At 33.3% G+C, this 15,648-nt stretch overlaps 8 protein-coding genes across 8 annotated transcripts; 3 read left to right on the top strand and 5 right to left on the bottom strand.

Moving 5' to 3' along the window:
• Positions 1–312: 312 nt before the first annotated feature.
• Positions 313–1,934, top strand: NAEGRDRAFT_79871 (uncharacterized protein). Its single transcript, XM_002677008.1, has 2 exons — positions 313–613; positions 1,703–1,934. The coding sequence occupies exons 1-2, from the start codon at positions 314–316 to the stop codon at positions 1,919–1,921; spliced, it is 519 nt and encodes a 172-aa protein (XP_002677054.1). The 5' UTR covers position 313; the 3' UTR covers positions 1,922–1,934.
• Positions 1,935–4,134: 2,200 nt separating this feature from the next.
• On the bottom strand, positions 4,135–4,983 carry NAEGRDRAFT_2587 (uncharacterized protein; the record flags this gene model as incomplete). The annotated part of the gene is made up of 3 exons (XM_002676928.1): positions 4,135–4,405; positions 4,451–4,514; positions 4,560–4,983. Coding segments are annotated over 3 exons (759 nt in total), but the record flags the coding sequence as incomplete, so codon positions are not given.
• Positions 4,984–5,463: 480 nt separating this feature from the next.
• On the top strand, positions 5,464–5,976 carry NAEGRDRAFT_36778 (uncharacterized protein). Its single transcript, XM_002677007.1, has one exon. It carries the CDS (start codon positions 5,468–5,470, stop codon positions 5,942–5,944), a length of 477 nt encoding a protein of 158 aa, XP_002677053.1. The 5' UTR covers positions 5,464–5,467; the 3' UTR covers positions 5,945–5,976.
• Positions 5,977–6,040: 64 nt separating this feature from the next.
• Positions 6,041–7,175, top strand: NAEGRDRAFT_49289 (uncharacterized protein; the record flags this gene model as incomplete). The annotated part of the gene is made up of 2 exons (XM_002677006.1): positions 6,041–6,531; positions 6,581–7,175. The coding sequence occupies 2 exons, from the start codon at positions 6,041–6,043 to the stop codon at positions 7,173–7,175; spliced, it is 1,086 nt and encodes a 361-aa protein (XP_002677052.1).
• A 46-nt stretch (positions 7,176–7,221) lies between these two features.
• On the bottom strand, positions 7,222–8,277 carry NAEGRDRAFT_67895 (uncharacterized protein; the record flags this gene model as incomplete). The annotated part of the gene is made up of 2 exons (XM_002676927.1): positions 7,222–8,117; positions 8,157–8,277. 2 exons carry the CDS (start codon positions 8,275–8,277, stop codon positions 7,222–7,224), a joined length of 1,017 nt encoding a protein of 338 aa, XP_002676973.1.
• A 187-nt stretch (positions 8,278–8,464) lies between these two features.
• On the bottom strand, positions 8,465–10,669 carry NAEGRDRAFT_67894 (uncharacterized protein; the record flags this gene model as incomplete). Its single annotated transcript, XM_002676926.1, has 1 exon — positions 8,465–10,669. One exon carries the CDS (start codon positions 10,667–10,669, stop codon positions 8,465–8,467), a length of 2,205 nt encoding a protein of 734 aa, XP_002676972.1.
• Positions 10,670–10,814: 145 nt separating this feature from the next.
• On the bottom strand, positions 10,815–12,488 carry NAEGRDRAFT_67893 (uncharacterized protein; the record flags this gene model as incomplete). The annotated part of the gene is made up of 1 exon (XM_002676925.1): positions 10,815–12,488. One exon carries the CDS (start codon positions 12,486–12,488, stop codon positions 10,815–10,817), a length of 1,674 nt encoding a protein of 557 aa, XP_002676971.1.
• A 150-nt stretch (positions 12,489–12,638) lies between these two features.
• Positions 12,639–15,516, bottom strand: NAEGRDRAFT_83164 (uncharacterized protein; the record flags this gene model as incomplete). Its single annotated transcript, XM_002676924.1, has 4 exons — positions 12,639–13,938; positions 13,984–14,857; positions 14,902–15,042; positions 15,090–15,516. 4 exons carry the CDS (start codon positions 15,514–15,516, stop codon positions 12,684–12,686), a joined length of 2,697 nt encoding a protein of 898 aa, XP_002676970.1. The 3' UTR covers positions 12,639–12,683.
• Between the last annotated feature and the right edge of the window lie 132 nt (positions 15,517–15,648).

Here is a 15,648-nt window from a genome sequence, read left to right as displayed (position 1 = left end):
ATTTAATTAAGTGGATGAATTTTATTGTTTTTTACTGTTGATCTTTAACACAAATCCAAAAACCCTTTCGTTCTCCTCAATAACGATAACTTTTTAGAAAGAACGTACCAAATAAACTACATATTTTTTAAAATTGATCTGGATGTTCAACTTATTGACTAGCACAAGCATTGTAAGGCATTGGAATAATCGAGTCCACACGACCAGTTTTCTTCTTAGAGATAAAATCAAAGGGCATCACCGTTACATATTTTGCGTCATGATGTGTTTCGCGCCTTTTCAAAATTTTGTAATTTTAAAAAAAATAGAAAACATGACAGAGACGCCTACCAATGATGCCTTGGATACCTCACTAGATGGTAGTAATTTGCAGGATGAAGAATTTGTTACTGAGGATATTGTGAATGAAGATATTACTGAAGTACAAAATCCATCCTCCCCTGTTATTCCATTGTTGGACCTCAATAACACTGATGTGTTTAGGAAAGACAAACTAAGAACTCCAAGCAAACGAGCCGTACCCTTCTCTGTACAATCACCATCACAAGAACTTTACGCAAAATATATTCGTTTGGAACAAGACTTTAAGGATCTTCAAAAAGCCTTTGATTTAGTTAGCAACGAAAAAACAGTGTTAGAGAAGGTAGTTAAACAAAAGGAGGTAACAATAGATAAATTACAACTTGATTTGGAAAATACTCAAGATATTTATGATAAGATCAAGGAAAAAAGCAGATTGCAAGAAATGGAAATTAAAACACTCCAAAATGAAAAGAAAGTACTTGAAGAACATAGCCCGATTGCCTCCCTTCAAAAACTTAGATCTTCCTCTGACCAAAAAAGCAGATCTGTCCTACAAGAAGATTCGTTGGATAGAATTATTGGTTTAGAAAATGAGATCAAGTTGAAGAATGTAAAAATCAGCACCCTGGAAACAGAAGTTCATACTCTCCAAGTCTCAATCGATAAGAAAGATAAGGCCATCGACAATTTAGAAAAGAAGATTTTCAATATCGAGTCCAAACACGATAAGGCATATCAAACTGAATGTAAGAACGCTGAGCTCTTGTTGAAGTTAGAAAAGGCACAAAAAGAAATCAAGACTATTCAAGAGATTACAAGAATGAAGACAAAGAGTTTAGAAGAATTGAATAATCAAATTGAGATATTGAAGAACACTGCAGAAGAGTATGAAGAATACAAGAAGAGAACTCAAACAGTTATGAAAGAAAATGAAAGATTAAAGCAAGAAATCAAGATGGCTGAAAGATCAACCCAAAAGAAGGATAAGGAAATTTCAAAACTTGTTATCGAAAAAGATATTGTGCCTGTTAAAGCTTTAGAAGGTGATAAGAGATTCCTTCACAATGAAATTAAGAAGCTGCAAGAACAAAAGTCAATCATGGAAAGAACTATTCAAATTCAAGATAAGAAATTAGAGGCTCAAAAGCAAAAGTTCGATAGTATTACCCAAGCACTGAAAGAAACAAAAGTTGACAAGTTGATGAAGGAAGCAAGGCGTAACCCAGAAGTAATTCAAGATAAATTGTCTCAAATTAACGAAAGTGGGGAAGAGGAAATGGTTCCATCAGCAATTGTTGATGTTTTATTGAAAGATATAGATGAATTAAGAAAGTTATCCAATGAAAGAGATAATATCCTAAGTGAAAAGGACACAGCAATCGAAAGCTTGGAAAGAAAGATTGATGTTTTGGAAAAGTCTAAAATTTCAGATCAAAAACTCCTTAAGAAGAAGATTGTTGCTCTCCAAGACCAAGTTGCATCTCTCCAAGATTCTATTACTACCACTGAACTTAACTTTAAGCAAAAAGAAAATAATTTGAAACGAGAAAAGTTTGCTTTGAAAAAAACACTTAATCAATCAATGACTCGTCCAAATACTGCCAGTGCTTTGCAATAAATAAAACAATTGCAAATGTATTGCAAAATGTATTGTATAAATATAATTATTTACTTTTCGAATAATGTGATAAAATGAAATTGGAAGAAAACTGATCGGTAAAGTCCTCAAATGAAATGTGTTCATTCTCATAATTCTCATCATTATTAGGAATATGAGTAGAAGACTTGTGCATGGCATCCCAAAATGTATCTTCATTTAAATATTCAATTAAATTAGCATGTGTTACATCTCTGCTCTTTTCTGTAAAACTCATTTTCTTAATTTCTAATTGAAGATAGAAGTACTCCTTAATTTTGTTACTGATATTCATATTACTCTTCTCCATAAATTGTAATATTTCTAAACTTTTTTTTGGGTTATGTAGGAAACATGCTATCAAATTCTCAAAGCACATAGACCTACTTTCCAATGTGGCATCTGTTTTTAGCCATGTAATATATTTTGTTCCGTGTTGTGTCCTTTTATCTAAATCAGAAATTTTGGATGATATTAATATTAATCGAGCTATTAAAACTCCAGAATCATCTCCCATTATCAAGTATTTGTATTTATCAGCAAGTAAAAACGCTTTTGAAATTTCAAATGATTGCCTATACATTTCCAACATTGTTATTATTGCTAAATTGGTAACACAACCAATCTTTTCCAAATAGGAAAAATACTCTTCTGCTTCAGATATCAAAAAATCTCCTGATTTTAACGACTTTTTCAATAATTGAATTATTATTTCATAAATTTGAGATTTAGAACCATCTTGAATATTGTCAAAATTTGTTAAATGGTTTTTCATTTCTTTAAATAATAATTTTGCATATGACAAATTGCCATTCTCCAAACAAGTACATATCAAAAAATTAAATAATTCAAAATCGGGATTTTTTGAAATAATATTCATTATTGGTGGAATAGCAATAGCTGAGTCAAATCTCAAAAGGAATTTTAATGTTGAACCATATTCTGAAATTAATCTATTTGTTTCTAATTTTTGTACTGTGATATTTACAATTCTCTCATTTGTACATGTTGAAAACGAACAGAATGACTTGTTGATATCAAATATCCTATTAATTAATATTCTATTTAATCCGAGTGTTCTAATCTGAAGATGATTGCGTAAAGAGTGTGAAAGCATTTTTTTGTACAAGAAAAAGAAGTATTGTATTTTACATTTCATTTGAAGAAGTTGTCGTAGACCAAATAAATTAAAGTTCTGCTTCATCCTGTAAGGCATCGAACAGAATACGAGCATCTGAAGTTCTACCTGAAACCAATGTAAAGTTTAGCACAAAGCCATCATTTTCCAATGCACTCATAGTCATATCCATTACAACTTGTTTTTCAGTAACAAAGCTGTCGCCACTGGTTTGATCTAATTTTGCAACAGGGAATATACAACTAAATCTAACTGTAGACTCTGATGCCTTCTCGAATTGAATTTGTAAAACTTTAAATACACGAATCACTTCTGATAAAATTTCACTTTGTGATTTTCTGCTGTGGAGACCATATTGAGAAGGTGTTTGCTTCTTCTTTGGATCATCCTTTTGATTAGTCTTCTTCTTTCTCCAAAAGGCAAACCATTTAATACCACTTTGTTCCTTTTCTGCTCCTTGTTCATTTACAGTTTCTTGCTCTACTTCTTCACCATTGGCTTCTTGCAATCTTCTCCTCAATTCACCAGCCTTATCAACAGGAACTGTCAATGGATTACAAGGACCAACACTATATTTTGAAGATCCAAAAGAAAAGTTTGTTTGAGACTTTTCAGGTTCACGCTTATATTGCAAGATAAGATTGTACAATACAGTTTCCAGATTTTTTCTAAACAATTAGAAATTAATTATTTGAAATGATTGTTTTAAAAATACTTACTCTGGTGACATGAGAGCTTCTTTCAATGCTTGCTCACTTAAACCAGTTTTTTCCAAAGTAGATTGGAATACTTCTGGATCAATGTTACTTTCGTCCCATTGAACAGTATTCTCTTCATCCTTCTTTGGTACTTCTTCTGATGGTGTTTGATTGATATTTTCTTGTTCTTGATTAATGTTAAGATTTACATCGACAGAGTTTGGATCATTAACCTCTGCAGGTTCAGTTGGTTGTTTGTGTTGTAAGATTTTTTCTTGAATTGCATCTTGTTGAGAAATTTCTTCACTGGAAGAAGTATGACGAATTTGATCTAATAACATCATCTTTTTTTCCATCTTTTTCCACCAAGGATGATTTTTGATATCTTTCAAAACAATTCTTGCTTTTGGATTTAATGTAAGCATTCTAGAAATAAGATCTCTAACTTCTTCATCCAAAAATTGTGGAATTTCATACTTTCCTTCCTTAACTTTGGCAAGTAATACATGCAAATTCTCATCATCAAATGGAAGTCTACCTGTTAACAAGGCATAAAGAATAACACCCATACTCCAAATATCAGCTTCCATACCATTATATTTCAATCCTCTTACAATTTCCGGAGAAGCACTACAATATTCAGTTATCCATTCGTTCCTAATTTAGAATACTTACTAATGCGGTGATCCACATGAAGTTTCCAAAAGTTTTCCTTCTTCCATAAGTGAAGCCATACCAACTACAATATACTATTTAGGCTTGAATTGAAGATGTCATTACTTACAATCAGCAATCTTGATATTCTTATAAGTATCTAACAATAAATTTTCTGGTTTTAAATCTCTGTGACATATTAATTGTTTATGGCAGTATTCAACTCCAAGAATAATTTGTTGGAAGAAATGGAAAGCTTCTTCAATAGTCAATCTTCCTCTCTCAACAATATAATCAAAAAGTTCTCCTCCTTCTACATATTCCATAATCAAGAATAAATACATTTTTGTTTGAAGTACATCGTACAATCTAATGATGTGTTTATGACGGATCATTTTCATAACAGCTATTTCTCTTTCAACCTTCTTCTTCAGATGAGGTTTGTGAGTAAGAATTTTCTTGTTGATGATTTTAATTGCAACTTTTTCGCCCGAATCTTTATGGATAGCAAGTTTAACTTTACCTGTTGATCCTTCTCCTAAAGTTTTCTTTAATATGAAAGGACCAATCTTTTCTTGGGCGGTAGAGTTCTCATCTTCCTCGATTGAACCAGCAAGAAAATCGTCATTATTGTTATAACTCATTTTTTAATATTTAAAGTATTTAATAATTTTAAAATTAGCTTTGATGAGTTGGTGGTTGAAGGGAGTTGGTGTAAAGAGAACCTCCAAGTCAAGTTGTCTCCAACTGAAAGAGTTTATTGTTGTTGTTTATAGTTATATGATCACAAGAATACAATAAATATGTTAGCTAGCAATAAGAAGAATTACTAGCCTTTACATCACTTTTGCTAAAACTTGTCCAAGCAAAATAGAAGTTTGTATGGTGTTCTGTTTGCCAAAAATATTTCATTGTAAAAAAGTCTCTTGGTCGTCAACCAAAATTTTTAAAAATTTGTTGAAAAAAAAGTCGAAAAAAGTAAGTTCTCTCACGCCTATCACAAGGTCGAACAACAACTTTAAAAATTTAAACAGAACAATGGTAATCAAGACTGAAATTTGTCTCTTCTCCGGTTACAAGATCTACCCAGGTCACGGTGTTAGATATGTTCCTTGCACTAACGTCCAATCCACTAGACCAGTCTTCACTTTCGTCTCCAGAAAGGCCATCAAGCTTTTCTTGGCTAGAAGAAATCCAAGAGTTGTCAGATGGACTCAACTTTACAGAAGACAACACAAGAAGGGTTCAGTTGAACAATTGAAGAAGAACAAGAAGAGAAGAACCGCCAGAGTTGAAAGAGGTATTGCTGGTGCTTCCCTTGAATTCATCAAGGCTCAAAAGAACCAAACTGCTCAACAAAGAGAAAAGATCAGAACCTCCACCAATGATGCTCAAAAGAATAAGAATATCAAGGAACAATCCGGTAGAAAGGAACAACAAAAGGCTCAAAAGCAAATGATGAAGTCGCAAATGAGAAACAAGAATGTTAAGGCTCCAACTGCTACCTCCAAGTAAATTAAATTCCATTTAAAAATATCAAATTTAAATTATTGAATTACTTTTTCTTTTATGAGAAAAATCTCTTCCAATAGATAAGAATCTTGAAAAAAAATGCAATCACCCAAATGTACATCATCAGCAAACTCAGAACCCTGTTGTGAGAGAAATGCATCAGAAGAAACAAGCAACAACTCATCAAAAAATCTCCGCAATAGTTCTAATTCAAGTGTTCATTGTTTAACAATTCAAACAAGTAACATTGCAATTCAAGATACCAATGGATCATCACCTACAACACCTCCTTCCCCTTTGTACAAAAAGAACCTTTCCGTAGATACAACTGTTACCTCGGCATCATCATCATCTAATGAAAATCCAACACCAAGCGTTGAAGAAACAACTCCATCGCCAACAACAGCCAATGTAAGACATAATGTTTTACAGAAAATTTCGAAATGGTCTGGTCTGGATAATTTTGGAACACCTCTCGAGCCAACCCACATTATTCCTTTAAAAACACCAATTAAAACTAAGTTTTTAGAATCAACTAAAAAGTGGAGACCTTTCACTACCGAGGATTTTCTTTTTGGAAATTTAAAAAGGTTAGTTTAATTATTATTGGTGATGAAATATTTAATTTTATAATTTTAGTGGATATTGCGTAGCTGGAATTGTAGATTTATCGAATCATGATTGCATTTATGATGTGGATTCCGTATGCTCACCCAAAAATCCTGAACAATTTTTGAAAGAGATTGGAAAATTGTATTTTAAAGATGAAGAGGAAAAGGATACATTATTGAAATATGTTATTACCTCTCCTATTTTGAGGAAATCATGCATTTATGATAATTTCACATCTGATGAGATTAGGAATGTTATAGACAATACAGAAACTATTCCACTAACCTATATTAAGGTTAGACTTGTAGCAAAAGAAATACCAGGAGAGGAGCAACAAGTGGATTTCAATCATGTCATAAATGATTTCTTTGAAAAGTTTCCTTCACACTACATTGGAGTTCACTGCTCGTATGGCTTTAATAGAACAGGATTTATTTGTTGTTCTTATTTAATAAGTGAACGAGCTATTCCAATTGATGAAGCTCTTAATATTTTTGCTAAGAGTAAACCTCCTGGTATAAAGCATCACTGGTTTCTTAAAGCTTTGAGAAAAAGATATGATCCTAACTACATAGAGTTAAATGATGATGAAAATGGTGTTTCGGAAGATTCTTCAATGTAAATAATAAATACCATTCTCAAGTATTTTAGATTAATTAATTGTTTTATCAAGTGTATGGATAATTATGTGACTGACTTAAAGGTGGTAAAATGAAATTAGAAGATGACGTCTCATCAACTGGAACTTGATTATTATACATAGGAGGATATGTTGAGGATGATGTTGTTTGGATGGAAGGGATTTGATCTACTTGTGGAGGTGGATTTGCAGTTTGTTCTTGAACTTGTTCAGAGGTACTAGAAACAACTAATGATGCTTGTTGAGTAGTAGTTGTAGTAGTAACATTTGTTGAGGCTTGTTGTTCCGTTATACTATTAGAATTTTCCACATTACCAGTTGATAATTTTTGACGATCCACTGTTGCTGCTGCTACTAGCAATGTAGAAAGTTGCATTTCATCCATTCTTTCCTTCTTTGATGATCCCATAAGGGGTGTTGTCTTTTGGAGACTTGCTTCTAACACTAGTGTTGCTTGGCGATGACCATTGGCCATTGTTGCTGCTAAATTGCTATTATATCGAAGGGATACAGAATTTACATTCCCTCTATTGCTTCTTTTTGTATACTTTTCCCATGCAACTGTTGCAGATGGATTCTTTTTCTTGGATAACGAAGGGCAAAAGCATCTTCTTGCTGATTGTACATTTGTATTTTCTGTTTGTTCATCGCTGCTATCATCTTCATCATCGTCATCATAATGCTTTCTTTTTCTTGATGTATTTGATGGTGTATTGGAGCCTTTTAGTTCTAATTCTTTATCAATTTTCTTGATTTGTTCTATTATTTTCTTTGTTCTTTTTGTTCCATTACCATATAATATTTGAAATTGTTTAGTTAGTTGATCCAATTCATCCATGGTCCAATCTGTATTAGTATCGCAACCTCTCAAAATAATTCCAGGAAGGCTTTCAACTTCAAATATTGTTGATACAATACTACCAACTACAAGACGTAAATAAAATTATTTAAATTTAAACTAACCTGACTCTGACAAGGTAACCTCCCTTCTACTGTTACGATCTGATGATTTTTGTACAACTTCATCACTGCTAGGTAATTCATCTTCAATGAGTGGGATTCTATCAGTGGCGTCTATTTTCATTTTTTTAATGTTGATTTTGAGAGAATTATGCTCCGACGCTGATGGTTTATTAATAAAAAATTCAATGCAAAATGGATTCAAAAAGAAATTGCGTATTTTACGCGTGGTAGAACAACGCGTGTTCTTATGCCAAGCTCTTGTTGAAATTATAAACTGATTGAATAAATAATATTTGTTATTAATTCATTTAAATTGTATAGGTAAGGATGATCTCGTTGAATGTTTTTACAAGCTTTTTCAAATCTTCTCTAGAGATATTGTTTTGATGAATTATTTCTCTCTCTGAATATTCTCCATTAAAATAGATATGAAGCTTTTTGAATAAATCCAAAGTATGAGAGTCGTCAGATAAACTTTTAACGTAATCCAAATCAAATGCTGATAGAGATTTAAAGGTTGGTTGACTATCGTCCTCTTCACATAACTCATTTCCAGCACTGAGAGGTATCTTGACATTGAAATACTTTTTAAATGGGGTAGACTGGGGACTACTGTCTGTACTGCTAACACTGGAAACATCGTCGTAATCATCACGAATAATGTTGGTTGCATTTTGATGATTGGATGGTGATAACCCAATATTGTGTGGTGGTGTCGATGGAGAGTTTGAAAGCATATCTCTTCCTCCACCTGGAATTCTCATGAATGCACCTTTTTGATGTTGTGGAATAATTAATTGATAATATGTGTTACAAACTCGAATATAGCCTTTTCTCAAAAGCCAAACAATGCTCATCATATATTGCTCAGAATTTGCAACCGCACTGCTCGATGATGAGGTTGGTGTCTTTTTCTTTGAAGTTTTGAGTTCTGAAGGAAAATATGTAGTTGGAGAATTTTCAAGATAGGGGCTTGGTTTTCCAGATAAATATGATTGAATTTTGGCAATATTTTCAATGTGAGATCTACATGTCTTTGTTGTTGAAAATATTTCCAAAACTTCAATTAGATTGGGAAAATGTGGAAATCTTTTTGAGAATTCATGAATAACGTGATCTGGTGGAGGAAACCAGTCGTGTTTTGAGCATTTTGAAAAGCCATCTTCTGAGTTATCTGGATGTTCATTCAATGTCAGTACAGTACTATAGCTAATTTTTGGTATAATCCTCACAAGACCCCAATCAACTAAGTGTTGAACTAATGCCAATACAAAACTCAAATTAAGGTTATTTTCTTTTGCAATTTCTCCAATTGTTTTAGTGGCAGTGTTGAAAAGACGAAGTATTGAGTCATTTCCTTGAAGCTCTTGCAGACCATCAAAAGGTACTTTGAGCTTAGGAAGATCGTTTACAAAGATACATGAATTATAAGCTCTTACTTTCTCTCTATTGCATTCATTGTGAACTGGTGACTTATTTTTCGATAAGTAATCATGTAAGTGAGCTAATTTTCTCTCATATGCATGATGAAGCCTTTTTGGTGTTTTAAATCCAAATTCTATCCAACTGTTAATTCTCAATTGTAAAGGATTTGCAGATCTAATAGAGTCTACTATAGTAATTAGTTCCTTTGCCAATAAACTAGAATCACAAGCTTTTAGAACTAAATCTCTCCAATTCTTAGCTTGGTCCTTCAATTTTCCTAATAGATTTAATTGATCCAAAACATATCCACATCTTTGTTGTTCTCTTACATATGATTTCATCAATAACATTAAGAGATGAGAAAAGAGTTTCTCGTTATATTCCTCAAGTACATGATTTGGAAAGACAAATGCTATTGTAAAGTGGGTATAATCTCCACCTGCAGATTCCATAACGGATGGAGAAGAAATATTGAAACTAGAAAGTTGAATTTTTCTAACCTGAATAGAAGAAGGTCTGGAAAGGAAAAGTAGTTTGTCAATGGTCATTGACATGGATTTGTTGATAATACTACTTTTTGGAGGACATAACAGATATGATAGAGCTGCACTATTTAATCCGAATGCATTTTCATATCTATCAATAACCTGTGGATGTGATACTAAATGTTGTTGGGAAGATTGGGTTGTAGTTATATTTGTCGGAATTGGTTGTGTTACATTATTTCCAATACTCGTACTTAAAGAAACTGTTGATGGAGTTGCTTGTGGATTAATTTGTTCCGATTGATTATTATTTGTGTTTACAGTGATGGTATTGCTTGGATTATTATTTACATTATTTGGTACTACAGGAATATTGGTAAAAACTTCATCGGATTGCTGTTGAAATATAGAATGTTCCTCTGTTGGATACATGAAACTAATTTGTTGTCCTCTAATTCCGTTGACCACTATCAATGCTGTTACAGGAAAACCCTGTAAAAATCTAAAACGTGGTACTTGTTTTCTATTTGAAGAGGAAATATGATGAAAAGTTGCTGTTGGAGTATTTGCTGTATTATCATTTGTTGGTGATGATGGTTTCATCATTGATGTTGTTTGAACAGAGCCAACAAGACTTTTCCGATCGATAGAATTGGCTCGTCCTCTTGGTCGATTTGTTTCAATGTGAAGTGAAAGCATTTTTAATTAGTTGTTTTTGTTAAAGAAATATCGATAAAGCTGTGAATTTTTAATTAGTTGTAGTTTCAGGATACAATCGTTTCATGTACTGTTCAAACATGTTATTACCCTCTATTATTCCTATATTACAAGCAATTTGATCTGCCTTCTTCTTATCGTATTGGATTGCAATATTTCTAGCTTTTTGTAACATTTTAACAGCTTCGTCTCCATCTCCTTTTTTTGAGGCCAAAATACCCAAATGTTGATAGGCTTCTCCTTCACTCACTGGATTATTGAGATTTTCTGAAAGCGTTAAATGTCTTTCCATACATGCTTGGGCAATTGATAAATCACCATTCTCTTTACCAAGTAAACCTAGATTAGCTAAAGCTATACTTTCTCCTTGTTTATCACCAATTTTCTGAGATTGTTGGTAAGCCATTTTAAAATTGTCAGAGGCGTTTTCAAAGTGTCCCAATTGTTGGAATATCAGTCCCATGTTAATGTTACTAACAATTTGGGACTGAGGATCCGAAATATCCCATTGCATCATATGATACTTGAGACCAATATTAAGATTTTCAGTTCCTCCCATCTTTTGGTATAACACACCAAGACAATTAAGTGCCAAACACTGACCCATTTCATCTTTGAGATTTTCACTAATTGCTAAAAATCTTTCATAATGTGGCACAGCAGACATGTCTTCTTGCAGTTCCTCGTATTTGTTTGCTATTTTGTAATGAATTAAACCTTCCATTTTCAGACGTCCAGCTCTGCTACACGCTTCGGCCATCATCTTGAGATCTTTGATCATATTTTTCTTTGAGTTACTTCCTCCATGAGTATTTACAATAGATACAGGTGTCATTCTAATCTGACTAGGGTCATACTGCAATCTAAGTGGTTCCAGAGTTGAGGTTTTTACAGTGTGATGTTGTAAATCAGGTGTTCCCCTTAAATTTTCATAATTTTCCCAAACAAAATCATTTTCTCCTGTTGCCATTTGAGAAGCACCATCTTTTGATTCCCTTGTTGATTGAATTGTGCTTTTATAGGATCTAGAGCTCAAAAAGCCAGAGTTTGATGTTCTACTTGTAGATAGATTTGATCTTTGTTGTCCAGCTGATTTTGCTCTCTTATTGAGTTTTTCAATATATTGAAAACCTCTTACAAAAGTATCTGTTTCTTCTCTCGAAGTTTTTCCTAATTGTAGAGGAGGCATTGCTATTGATTCTTTTGTACTCTTTAGTTTTTTGTCACCACTTTCACTCGATCTATACGTCTGTCTTGACGTTTCCATTGGATTGTATGATGATTCTGAAGATGGAAATTTTGATGTTGCAATTTGTGCATTGCAATTATTATAAGTTTTTGGTTTAAAAGTGGCACTCGGTGATTGATTACATTCTATAAGATTAAAACTTTGACGAAGAATTGATACTCCTGCTTCTTGTTCTTCCTTTTTCTTTTTTTCAGAACTAAATAAATTAAGGGAGAGCTTTTTCCTAAGAGAATCAACGGTAACAAATTCTCCTTCCTGAGGTTTTTGTTCATCACTATCAAAAATCGACTTTCTAAACATTGCTGACGATAATCTCGAGGCAGAGAGTTGATTTTTTGTTGTTGTATTGGATAATTTCTTTTTTTTATCTGGTGAGGGCCAAGTAGTACAACCGTTATTACTCTGCTCTGCTCTACTGCCTTCAGTAGAGGTTGGCATTGATGCCAATTGACGCATTTTTTAATTTAAATAAAACAACCGTTGTAGATGTTGGGCGAAATTCACCACATATTCTTTCGAGATAAATTTGGGCGGATTCGGTTGTTCTCGCTGCTTAATAGCTAACTGTGTTTCCTTAATACAAAATATGTGAGGGGTTCAAATCAATTCTAGGAATAATTTTAAACTTTTATGTTAGGATTTATTTATCATCTAGTTGAGTTTCAATACAAAATCAGCAGTGATTGGAATTTGAGGTTTTCTGATTGTCAAAACATTATTTTCAAAGGTAAATTCTGGTGACATCAACAAATCAACACCATCATGAGAGGCATATTGAAGACTGATACTACTTGGCTTGGAAGCTCCATAAATTACAATTCTTTCAATAATATTATCAACCTTTCTGTTTTGATTGGAATCAACAGTATTGGATCTGGTATTCAAAATGAGAGGTGAAATATCTCCCTTAACAGCCTTCAATTCATTATTTGAGAAACTGAATTGACGATAAACGTAATCACCATTTCTATAATTGAATGTACTACCATCATCCAAGTACAATGTTCCTAAAGCTTCTCCCTTTCTGTTAAGAGCAACAGTAAGTGTGAATGGATCCTTAACCATTTGTTGTGAGGATCTTCTCAATCTTTGTTGAGTAGGAAGAATACTACCACCACGTTGGAAAACTGGAATACTCAAATCCAATGATGTAGCAATTGAAACATTCTTTCCTCTACCAGCATCGAATTTTTGACCAGTTTCGTAATCGTACCAGACACCTCTTGGGAGATAGACGAGAATATCGCTAGCACCCTTTTGAACAACAGGCTTAACCAACAAATCAGTACCAACGAGGAAGGAATCATCAACATTAAAGGTAGTAGCATCATTTGGATATTCCATGAACAAAGGACGAACATAAGGTTCACCAGTAAGCATAGATTCGAAAGCAATAGTATAATACAGTGGTAAGAGAGTATATCTTCTTGCAATAGCCTTTCTGATCAATTGAGTATTATGATCACCGAACAACCATGGTTCTCTTCTCTTAGTTTCAATGTGGGCATGAGCTCTAAAGAAAGGATAGAAAGCACCAACTTGATACCAACGAACCAATAATTCTTCTTCTGGATTTCCAAAGAAACCACCAACATCAGCACCAACAAAAGGCATACCACTGATACTGAGTGCAAGAATCATTGGTTGAGCAATATCCAAATGGCTCCATTCAGCCATATTATCACCAGTCCACTTAGCAACATATCTTTGACTTCCAGCAAACAAGGATCTTGTCAAAATGAATGGACGATCTTCTCCATTTCTTCTCTTAATATGACCTAAATTAGTGGCAACTGATTGATAGAAACCATACATGTTGTGAACTTCACGATGTCTAAGATCTCCATGATGCAAGGCGTTCTTATCCATAGTAATTTCAGGTCCAGAGAATACGCTAGGTTCATTCCTATATTGAAAATAATTAGAATATAAGGCAAAATAAAATACTTACATATCGATCCATGTGTAAAGATTTTCAGTTGATCCTTCATACTTGGAGAAGCTGTAAAGATCAGCATAGTATTCTCTAACAACTGGGTTGATATAATCAAGCCATGAAGAGGATCCAGGCCAACAATGACCTTCATAATCGGCAGTGCCATCAGAATTCTTAACATAGTATCCATTTCTAGTTGCTTCATCGTGGACAAAGTATCCATTTTCACGCTTAATGTGAGGATCAGAAATGGTGACCATCTTTCTTCCCTTACTTGCCAAATCTTCTTGCATTCTCTTTGGAGTTGGGAAAGTATGGCTGTCCCATGTGAAATATTTCTTACCGTCAGTGTGTTCAATATCCAACCACAAAACATCATAAGGAATGTCATATTCATCGAATTTTTGGTTGACATTTCTTACATCTTCTTCATCCTTGTAATTCCATCTACATTGGTGGTGTCCAAGTGAAAATCTTTGAGGAAGTGGAGCAGTACCAGTCAAATAAGCCATTTGCTTAGCAATAGACTTTGGAGATGGTCCAGGAAGGAAGAATACATCCAAAACACCAGTTTCAGAAATCCAATGAGAAGAATATTGAGATCCGCCAATAATATCCACAAAGGTTTCTGATGGATTCAAAACGAAAACACCAGCAGCACTCTTTGAAGTAATACCATATAATAATGGAATAACACCATAGAGACCAATAGGATTATTCAATTCATATTCAAAAATATCCAAATTATACAATCTGTATGGTTCTGTAAGAATATTATTATCAGCATCCTTGGTTGGTGGGAGTGAGAGTCTCATAGCTCTTTCTGGTAAACCATACAAATTAGTTGAACCAACATAAGTAAAGTCCATTCCAAGAGCACTTTCACCATCTATTTCCATTTAATAATCCATGCAAGTATTGTTGATTACTTACCATAATTTTCATTCTTTTCTCTTAAAACATTTTCAACAACTAATAAATTCTTTTCATTGAAAACAATTACATCTTCTCCATTGACTTTGAAGGTAATCTTGAATCCATCATCTCTATTTTCGAGAACCAAGTCAGAATTTCCTAATTAAAATAATTAAATTAAACATAATCATCATTATCAAACCTACCATTTGTCAACACATTTTGCTTGCTTTCCGAGATTGGGACCTTTGCAACACTGTCAACAATTACATCTTTAACATTGTATCTATTCTTGAGAGTGACTCCGGCATCAACCTTTTCTTGAATTTTCATTCTAAAGATACCATTTTCGTATGATTCAATAACGAGTGTGAGTGGATCGAATGTTGAACCTTCTTCCTTATTTTCCAAAGTAGCAGTAAATACTCCATTTTCAACTTTTTGTGATGAAATAATGTAACTAGACTTCTTTGATCCTCTCAAACGTTTACAGAATCCTTTTTGATCACAATTTTCAAATTTAGATTTATCCATAGCAAATGTTGAATGGAAGAGTGTTGTCATCAACACCACAGCCAATACAACACCAACAACAACAAGCCTTAAGCCAGCTGTTTGCTTGTTTGTATTCATTTTTTCGGAATTGAATTTTTGCGTAATACAATCTCTCTGAGTTTTCTTATCATCAACTCAACACAACAACACCCAAACGATCCTCGTCAAGATAATTAACACGTGTTCCTTCTGGAAGTGAAAAGAAGTCAT

The sequence above is a fragment of the Naegleria gruberi genome, assembly GCF_000004985.1.
Source record: "Naegleria gruberi genomic scaffold NAEGRscaffold_25, whole genome shotgun sequence".
In the NCBI taxonomy this organism is placed as follows: Eukaryota; Heterolobosea; class Eutetramitea; order Acrasida; family Naegleriidae; genus Naegleria; species Naegleria gruberi.
The sequence above is the reverse complement of the archived record's forward strand: the minus strand, read 5'-3'. Positions and strand labels throughout refer to the sequence as shown.